Below are 10,624 nucleotides of genomic sequence, written 5' to 3'. Positions count from 1 at the left end.
TAATTACATGTAATATTCCCTGAATTGTAAATTCATTTGCAGTCGCATGTACATATGATAAAAGTGATTTACTTTCAATGGAGAAAGGTGCTGTGAGTTCGATCAAATGCCTAATTCAGGAGTCAACTCTGACTTTGAAGGTAGCTTTTAGCGATCAATCCATTCTATAAATGTGTGTGTGTGTGTGTTTGTGAATGAAATTTAATTTGATGTGCATATGCTCTACCTTTTTATTTAAGCTGCTGTATATCTAAGCTGCATAAAAGATGTATAGAAACCAGTAAAAAATACGTACATGATTGTAACTTTGTTCGCCGACTTAAGTCGCGAGTGGCACACGTGGCGTATTCGTGAGGAGGATGGGTGGGGAGAGGAGCGTGCAGGTAGGTGTCAGCCACATCCTCCCAAGTCGAAGCATTTTTCACGGTTGTCGTTAAACCAGATCAACCATGCCCACGTAGCATGGCTTAAGCGGCGCATCTGGGAGAAATTACAGCCTCACATTCTGTGGGGCCCATGGTCATCTCCTACGTCGTGCTCGAACTAGACAGGTACGGTGGTGGGTAGATTCGACGGGTAGGCAAAAAAAGTGTTGCTGGTAAAATTCCCCACATAAATATAATAAGTAAAGGAATAAACAAATTCCGCCTTCGCTTTTGCCGCGTCATCAGCCTTTTTGGGGGTTCTCCCTTACCCTCTTCGTCTTCGTCGTCGTCGAGAATAGCCGAAGGGTGAGGAAAGGAAAGGACCCGATTTTGGCGGCCAAACAGACGGCGTGAACGGAAGTAAGAGGCAGCCGTAACGCACTGCTGGTTCCGCTGCTGTCGTTCTCTCACTGTCTCTCTCTCTCAAACCCTTCCCAACTCCAATTCTAGGGCTTCTCTCCTTTCCTCGATTCGATTCTTCCTCTCTTCCTTGCTGCTGTCAGATCTCCCTCGGATCTCCGTCGATTGCCTTCCTCTTGATCCGTGCTTCATTAGGTGAGAGGAATCAATTAGGTCGCGAGGACAAAAAGGGGCGATGGGAAAGAATTGCAAATCAGGGTCGCACCGGCTGTTCAAAGCGAAGGCGAAGAACCGGGTGGACGACCTCCAGGGGATGTTCAATGATCTTCAGTCCGCCCGCAAAGAGAGCCGCATCGCCGACATAGCCGTCCTCGAGGAGCAGGTCCATCAGATGCTCCGCGAGTGGAGGGCCGAGCTCAACGAGGTCTCCCCGGCTTGCTCCTTGCAAGTGAGTTCGCCTGACGATCTGGATCGTCGAATCCTTTTGTTCTATGTTCTTCTTTTCTGGTGTTTGATCGATCGGTTTTGAGGCAGGGGAACGTCAAGGAATCATCGGATCTGTTCTCAGAGACCCTACGGCTGTTGCAACTGAGCGAGGAGGAGGATGACGCCACGAGCAAGCCAGCTGAGCTGGCACTCAGGAGCACTCCAAAGCCTGAGGAGTTGGATGTGTCCAAACCTGGTGTGGGGTACATCCAAGGCAGAGAAAATGCTGCCTTTCAAGATGTGAGTGTGGCTCCCATTCATATTGTTTAACTTCGATACATGTGATTCTCTTTTGCTTCTCTGGGAATGAGTGGTAATATGGTGTTCTGTCAGTTATATCTTTCGAGGTCAATTTTCTTTCCAACCTCCTATTGAAGTGTTGTGGTCCAGTTCTATGTCAAATGGAGATCTAAAAGGAAAAGAAGCTGTTATTGCACTAGATCAATATCAAGATGTTACAAACTTGCATGAAAATGTAATGACTTTCATTGTGTTTCAACGTTCTATTAGGTGTCGTGAAGTTTTCAGCAAAAACTTACGGAGAAGTTTGCTAGAAATTGTCATGAAGTTGAATTTTGCAAGTAATCAAAGAATGTATATTTCTGAAGAAAGCATAAAAGGAAATAACATTACTGACATCATGTAGTATTAGCTCATTAACCATAAGCCATTCATCTTTGGTAGCTGAACATATATAAAAGTTTAGTTGGTATTTGGGGTTATTAGATGGTGGTTTTTTCCTTGTGTTGGATAACTTGCTATTAGGTAAGTTATTCAGTCTAAGTAATTGAGCCAGACATTTAATTGGTTCAAGAATACTGGTATTGGAAATTGTTTTTTTTCTTTACTATTTGGTGCTTTTATTGTTTTGATTCTTGAGTAGGAATGACTTTAAATTTTATTTGCCTTTCTGGTTTATGTCTGAGATTGGTCCCCCATTGTCTGCATCATGGATATATTGTAATTCTGGAGGCAGAAGCATCATGATTCGAGCAATCCAAATCATGTTTCCAAGTGGAATTGCTGAATCCCAATACCCAATCTTCTAGGCATGGTGGATGGTCATCGGCTAAAAAAAAAGAAGATTTTGATTGATCCCTTCAGAATTGGAGCTCTCAATGTCTGGCTATGCGCAGTTAATTGTTGAGTATCTAGTGAATGACCAATCCTTATCTGCTTCATCCAGATGCTTACTAGTGATCGAGTACCATCAATTAAATATAATTTAATCATTTCAAACCTTAATAAACCATTTCTAAGATTTCAAAACCATGTATTAAAAATAGGATTATGATAAAATTTCTTACATAATCAGTTCAAAGAAATAAATTAGATCGTTGCTTATACTAAACTGAAACATCAACCAAGCACTTGAAAAAATAATAGGACTTTGCAACAAATAAATCCTAAAGTTCCAACATCAAAGAACCAATCATCAAAATAATATTGAAAGCGCATATACAAAAATTCATCACCTCGAACAAAAGATCCAAATATATGTGTAAAATTTCAGCAAAGCATAGATGAAATATCCATCCCAAGCGCCTCAGCCTGAACTCCTCAGAGCCATTCTTGCACTATCTCAAATTGCAGCCTATAGTGCAGAATGTTCTGAGAATAACCATTCAAGAAATTTTCACAATAAAGAAGAGAAAGGTCTTGCTACAGCATTCTAACAAGGTAGGAGGAAGAAGCTTTTAGTTGTGGAATGTACAAGTTTATTTCGATAACAGATTTTTGGAGAAAGGTAACAAAAGGAGAGAGATGTGGATCTGGGACTTGAACGAATGGAGATTTTCCAGGTACCTTCAATTTTTAATGAATGTCTAGAGAAGGGATTTGCCCCCACTATCCATCTGCTACTTAATTGCTCATTTGATAATATTGGTTTTGGGTCATTTTGGATCCCTTGTTCAGGTCTGTTTGGACCTGAACTTCACACATACCCTAACCAAGTGACCTTGGTACCATGAAGGGTCTAGTTTGGGCACAGTTAAGAACAACATCACTATAATTAAAAAAGAGGAAACATCCAAATTTTGTTCTCATACCAATGAAACTGAGAGTACTGAATCAATTTTCTGAAAATGTTAGTCAATGCATTCTGCATATGTTTATCATCCAACATTTGTTGTTGTTCGTTTCACTACGTTGAGCATGTTTGGAACTTTTGAAGAATATACATGTGAGAGAAGCTGTGTAATTTTTTATTAACCTTGGTGTTTGCTTATGTATAAATCTTTGATATTCAGGCTATTACGTATTTTCTTTGGCTTATGCTTTTACAATGTACTCGTTTGATTGTAAGTTACATGGTGATTACTTTCGAGTTCTGGGAACTACTTGCTAATGTAAGCGTGTACATTCGGACCATCATGGACCTTGCATTGGTAGAAGCCTCAAGCACCATGACAGCTCTTTTATTGGTTACTATAATAGTGGTTAAAAGCCACCAGCCACGCACAAGTGTCCTGAATTACAGACAATATCCTTAATCTATTCTCACTGAATGATATCATAACTATCCAAATGCATATTGAGTTAAAATTGCTTCTGCGCTACTATGATGCTCCTTGTCCCCCAGGTTTGCAGTTTGTTTGTAGACTTGTATAAGATAAATAGTGATTTTGAAGGCTACAAGTAATATTGACAGAGCTTCACAATTCACAAGTGAATATCACTAGCATATCGTTACTTTCATTTTGATGCCAATTTCCTATCCAACTATCCAAGACAAATTTACACATGAAAAGCTTGCTGATTGGCTGGAAAAATATAATCTTAAGAGACAAGTTAGCAACCTAGAAACTATCCAATATATGAAAACATGCACAGAAGCGTGAAGAAATGGCAAATTCTGCTGCAACTATCTGTTATAGACTTGTAGTTTCGATGGTACATTTTGGACATTCTCCCTACAGACTATAAATTATATTAGTTGCCATTAACAACAAAACACTTATTGGTTTCCATCAAATCACGTATCATCTCCTGTGGGCTGTATATCTTATAGAAAAACCTGAGCAGTTTGAACTTTCATTTTCAGTTCTTAAAGTTCACATGTGAGCTATAACATGAAATTAATAGTGTACAGATGTTAAAGATGGATTTGTGTCTTGTGAAATGTCAATAATTCTAAATGTTAAAGATGCAACTTCCATATAGTTTAATTTTATTGTGTGTTAAATTCACATAAAGTAACAAGTTTAAGGGTACATCTGTTCAAGTTTTGTAAATGCCACAGGGTGTCAGACTATTGTGGCACTATCATAATTTAGCACAGATATCATTGTATAACCTGGGAAGTGAGATTTATTGCTTCTTTTAATTGGTGTTTGTGTCTGTCTTGTGGTGATTTGCTTAGTTGCTATTCATTAAATATTAATTTCTGATAGTTAAGTTCCATGTGAAACTATGTCAATTTGTCTCTTCTTTCAGGATTATTATGTGAATCAGGAAATATCAGGGCATGAGTTCCCACAAGTTTACCAATATGAAAGCAACCTTCCTATTGGACCACATGATGTTGTATTGAATTGCTTGGAGGGGACAACTTATTTGGATTATCAGCTGTACAATTTGCAACAGGAAATGGCTGATCATCTGTATGACAACATTTCAGTAGAGCATGATGGGGCTGATGTTTTTCCACATATGTCAGACTTACTGCCAACTATATGTCCTCCGCCATCTGCATTTTTAAGACCAAAGTGTGCACTTTGGGACTGTCCACGTCCTGCTCAGGGGTCAGAATGGTGCCAAGATTACTGTAGCAGCTTTCATGCTAACCTAGCAGTAAGTGAAGGCCCTCCTGGTATGACACCAGTGCTGCGTCCCGGAGGTATTGATCTGAAGGATGGGCCACTTTTTGCTGCTCTTAATGCAAGGACAGAAGGAAAAAACGTTGGTATTCCAGTATGTGAAGGTGCTGCAACTGCAAAGTCTCCCTGGAACGCCCCAGGTATGTTTGTACTACTACAGAAGCATTCATATTTTTCTTCATTGCTTCATTCTTTTACTGCTATGATAACCACCATACAAAGAATTTGGTTCAGACGAACCAACCAACTCCTGGTAGTTTGGTTGAAGGTTCTTTTTCTTTTCTTGACTCCAAGGGTGTCACATCTTCTTACTATGATACAGAGTTGTTTGATCTTTCCGTTCTCGAAGGAGAATCACTTAGAGAATGGCTCTTCTTTGACAAGCCAAGGAGGGCATTTGAGAGTGGGAATCGGAAGCAAAGGTCATTGCCAGATTATTGTGGTCGTGGTTGGCATGAATCCAGGAAGCAGATTTTGAAAGAATATGGAGGTTTTAAAAGGTCCTATTACATGGATCCGCAACCTCTGAACAACTTCGAGTGGCATATGTATGAATATGAAATCAACAACTGTGATGCCTTTGCCTTGTACAGGCTAGAATTTAAGCTTGTTGATCCAAAGAAAGGTGCCAAAGCAAAATTGACTAGCAATCCACTTGCTGATTTTCAACAGCAGATGGTAAAGCTCAACTCGAACAAGTCCATGGACAACAAGAAGATTACCAAGAACAAGACAAAAGTAAATCAGGATACTGTTGGAAATAGTTATTCAACTTCAGTAGTGGCAAATCAACAGGAAACTACAGCAAGTGTGTTTCATGCTTCTGAGCAGGTGGATTCGTCGAACAAGAATTCTGCTTGTGGGCCCAGTCACCAATATGTTTATTCAATTGGGAGCTTCAATGATGATTATATAACGTAAGTAATGCAATCATGGGCAGCTGCAGATACTGCAGCATGAATTTCATAATCAGAGACTTGTGACTCATCTCTCTGAACTGATTTTATGTTATCTAAGGGCATTCTTTTCTGTCCTTGGTCTAATTATCCACAAGGTTATGCAATCAAATCTGATACTGTTATTTGGGGTCAGCATGCGCGGCCATCACCTTAGAACAAGCAGCTGCATTTTGAAGGCTAGACTTTTCCAAATAACGATGACATTTGAACGGTAATTGATGTAGAGTGGCTTGACTGTAATGATTCTAAAAGATAGCTGTGCCTGTTTACCGGTTGGCACACATCTCATGCCACAATCGTACAGGTGCAGAAAAAATTATGGAACCTTTGTGTCTATACTTGTATATATGGAGAGTTGATAAAACAAGGACCTCTATTTAAGGCAATTTAGCCAGTTCAACTACAAATCCATACTTGTGCCAGTCTTTCTATCAAGGTTTTTACAAAATATCGATAGTTGTGGAATCCGCACCTGTGTTTGATGGTGGCCAATTATATTCTCTGGTTATCTTCTGCCTTCAAAAGCTGATGTTATTGATATCCTTGTTAATGGTGGATGAAAGATGTATATGCACTTTTTATTTTGCGATGAGATTAAATATATAGAATTCAAGCAGATGTAGAGCCAGCATTTTATTGTTGGTTGATGCAACTTAATACTGCATTTCTCCGCATTTAACATTGTCAATGCTTGTGGTTAATTCCTCCTCTTTGTGGCCGTAAGTGCCTCTACTAAGGGATTTCAGTTGATCCATCGACTGAAAGTTGTGTGAGGAAGGCAGAAAATATGCCATCTACTGCTACTCTCCGTGTGATGGCAACTGTAGACATAGGCTATGTTTTTAGGGATCACAGAGGTAATATCATTGTTGCAGGGATCACAGTGGTGTCATATCAGTGTTGCTCACATCAAGCAGTGTATTATGGAATCCACGAGGGATATATATATATATATATATATATATATATCTTTGGAGGGAGGCTTCTATCTATCTATCTATCTATCTATCTATTCTATTCTTTTGTCTAAACAAAACATGTAGAATGGCACCGTGTTGAGAGACTTAATATATAATATAAATAAATATTCTAATTGATTTAGAAATAATAGAATATTTTTTATATGAGAAAGTCTATACAAAAATATTGTAATTGAACTGATTCGCCTTATCGATTATCTAATGCAAAACTGAATGTCTTGAGATATTTTCTGGATAAGGAAAAACAAAATTAGAGGCTCGAATGAAAAAAAAATATAAGTTTTTAAAGGAAATTCGCCCAAAATAATTTCGAGGGGTATGTATGTAATATTTCCGACAAAGGTAAACCGCCATCGAATCGCACCGTCCCGATAAGCGATGCTTAATAACATGACTCTCCCCCGAGCGGGCCCTCCCTGTGAACCCAATCGCAGCACCTCGCCCTCGCCGTCCCTTCTTGCAAGCGAAGCCTGCTGTTGTTTCTCGCGTTCTAATCCTTCCTTCTTCCTCCCATTCCATGCCAATAGAGAGGTAGGGAGAGCGAGGAATCGGAGATGGGGAAAGAGCAAGAAGAGGAGCAGAGGAAGAAGCGGGTGGAGTCGCTGGGATGGCTGACGGAGTCGTCGGTGATGCCGAAGAAGCACAAGGCCATCGAGGGCGTCGGAGCCTCCTCCATTGTCGAGCTCAAGGCTCAGCTGTACCGTTCCCAGGAGGAGGCTCGCAAGGCCAAGGAGGCAGTCCCCGACGCAGAGTTCCTTCGCGCCAAGAAAAAGCCCCTCCCCTCCGACCTCTTCACTCACAAGAACGCCGGCGTCGAGAGCCGCGCCAACAAGTAAGCGTGCCTCCATCCCGTTGGATCTCCGGGCTTTCTTTCTTTTCGATGCCTGCCTTGTTAATTTTGGATTCATTAGGGCAAGATTGACATGTCCCTATTTTTTAGACGAATCAGAATATTGGTTGCTTGTGGGTTCGAGAACCCTAAGGCCTCTTCTTAGGATTAGTTGTGCCCTCTATACTTTCAGTTGTCAAAAGATTAATCTAAATCACGTACCTAGCACATCAGAACCTGCTGTATGATTAAACCCTAAGCCTATAGATCATGAGTGTCGATCGCAGTGCGAGGATGGTCCAATGCTCTTCCTCAGACATTCTTTTAGTTCTTTTAGTTCGTTTACATGAAATACGGATATGTATGTCATGTTAAAATGAACATGTGGATATGAACATGCTGCTTTAACATGAGAATGACAATATGGTACTCATTACCGAACCCAGTAATGATAATACACAAGAATTCAGATTATAAAAATGAAATTTTGGGTTCAAAAACAGCATTGAGCATTGTGTTGAGTCCATCTTTTACATAAGAAAAATGGACTGCTAGTTTAAGACATCTGTTGGACACGCATGTGAATTAGTACCTTCCAACAATCTTTTGGCACACCCATATCACTGCTCCTTTTGTTTGCTTCACAACGGAGATAGGAATGATTTGCTTAAATATTAAACCTAGGTAAATATAAAGGTGAAACTAGTAGTAGGCACAGTGCATATTGGGCAAGATGATTCATACCATATTTTTTTCCTGCTTAGAATGAACAAAGGAAGATCATAAGAGCAATACTCGGTATGGTGTGTGATCGTAAAATGTTTATTGATGTACTGAACGAAAAGCTAAAGGATTCTTTAATTAACAAGTTCCAGTTCAGTTGCTTGAGTAGCAAGGTGGGTAGACCAGGATTCAGAACTCAATTGATGCCATTAGTATGACTATGCCTACAGTCATCCTGGTATGACTAGTCTAGTGCAGTATATAAAATGACATGTTCCTTTTTATAAGACATCACAAACCTAACTTCTACTGTATCATGATACCAGGGCAATGAAATTGTGAGTTTTTAGAGCCATTAACAAATTTGTTAAATCATTTATTAATTTATGGAGAACATCTTATACTTTATATCATGGTGATAGTGTGAGAGGGATGAAAAAGCACCAAAAACACAATTTGTTGAGTATATGGTTGGTTAACCTTCATCTGCGATTAAACTGACGATCTAACTTTGATTGTTTAACCTTTATCATTCTATAATTTGCAGTTGGTGTAGCTCTATGTTTGAATATTAGGAGTAAGTTCGCTGTTAAGGTTGTCTTAGTTTATGAATTATGAGCTCGATTTAATTTTGCTTAAATGCTTGGGGAAACGATCTTTGGAAATTGATTTTGTCGTATCTGTTCCACTAATTTATTTTCTAATCTTTAATAATGGGGGAAGGTAGCAAACTGGTCTCCATGATCACACATTTTAGCTAGATAGATGGACATGACAATGATGCTTCATTTGAAAGTTGCCAAAGGAGAAGAATAGTAAGAAAATGCACTGTGCACAGTTTGAGTCACCTATATCTTTTAAACTGAAAATAGTTCTTTCCACTAAGGATTTCAGGCAAATGATCTGATTTATTAATTTTTAGCAAAAAAATTGAAAAGAAACAAAAAAAAACACCTTTACATAAAGGAGACTCCATTGTTACAAAAAGCACATGTGATATTGTCACCATTTAATGTAGGAACTTGTCTTGTAATTTACTGAAGTTACAGCATTAGGAAATTGATGACATTGTCTCCGAAATGGCTTTTAAGAGATACTAGTCTGAATATATTTAGCTTATGGAGGAAAGCCATGCACCGCTAATCTGAACAAAGCTGTACATAATAATCTTTATTTTTGACATATGCAGAAGTAAACAGCAAAGGAAATAGATACTCACTTCGGAGGGAGGCAGAGATTGATCATCAGCGGAAACTTTTTTGTTTGTATCTTATAGAACTTTAGTTGTATTTCTGGTTGTCAATTATAATTCTGGAGCCTTTAAATTCTAAGAATCTAGAGTGAGAAAATGGACCAAACAGATTCCAAACCTGAATTCAGATTGAAGCTGAACTTAGACTGAGGCAGAGGCGTAACTTTACCTAGATCACTAACACCAGATGCGACCAATTAGATACATTATCAACAATAAGTGCCATGCTTTGTCATGCTTATCCTGTTTCTTGTGAAAATTTATTAGGATGAGATAAATATACCAACTGGAAAGGATCACATGTGCTTGGCATGTTAACCACTTTTGACTGGCATGCACTATTTCAGGCTGCTACCATGAGGCAAGGAACGACCGGTGTGTGTCTAGGAAAGTGCAAGAGTATACTAAGCTGACTCAGAAATATGTTCTTCTATAGATGGCCCATGCTTATGCTGGAATCATTTGATATTAATTTAAGGGGAGTGTGGCAAAACAAAAAACCTTTCTTATTAGCTCGTCAATAGTTCTGTTGGCATCTCCAAATCATGAGGCCAATGCTAGAATCATGATTGTTAAAGAGTTTCTTTGTATGCTAATGGCGTTCTAACTCGAGATGTCTTCTTTTAGGTTTGATCCGATGAGACCAAGTGATTGCTATTTTTTTCAGACACAACGTATTCATCTTATTTTTTTCTGTAATGTTAACTAAACATTTAGTAGACTAACATAATTTTTGGTGTATGATTTTGATTGTGTAATTTAATCACTTCAAACTATGCTTGCACATCT

General features: G+C 38.9%; 2 protein-coding genes across 2 annotated transcripts in view; both read left to right on the top strand.

Moving 5' to 3' along the window:
- The first annotated feature begins 640 nt into the window (after positions 1–640).
- Positions 641–6,730, top strand: LOC103981483 (transcription factor VOZ1). The gene is made up of 4 exons (XM_009398229.3): positions 641–1,233; positions 1,320–1,511; positions 4,710–5,232; positions 5,415–6,730. Exons 1-4 carry the CDS (start codon positions 1,021–1,023, stop codon positions 6,011–6,013), a joined length of 1,527 nt encoding a protein of 508 aa, XP_009396504.1. The 5' UTR covers positions 641–1,020; the 3' UTR covers positions 6,014–6,730.
- A 715-nt stretch (positions 6,731–7,445) lies between these two features.
- Positions 7,446–10,624, top strand: part of LOC103981482 (uncharacterized protein At4g18257) — a 4,913-nt gene continuing 1,734 nt past the window's right edge. The window contains exon 1 of the mRNA XM_009398228.3: positions 7,446–7,863. Coding sequence (XP_009396503.1) covers positions 7,586–7,863 — 278 coding nt within the window. The 5' untranslated portion in view covers positions 7,446–7,585. The remainder of the gene's footprint in view (positions 7,864–10,624) is intronic.

This window comes from Musa acuminata, chromosome BXJ2-4 (assembly GCF_036884655.1).
Source record: "Musa acuminata AAA Group cultivar baxijiao chromosome BXJ2-4, Cavendish_Baxijiao_AAA, whole genome shotgun sequence".
NCBI lineage: Eukaryota > Viridiplantae > Streptophyta > Magnoliopsida > Zingiberales > Musaceae > Musa > Musa acuminata.
This window is presented reverse-complemented; position numbering and strand designations above follow the sequence as displayed.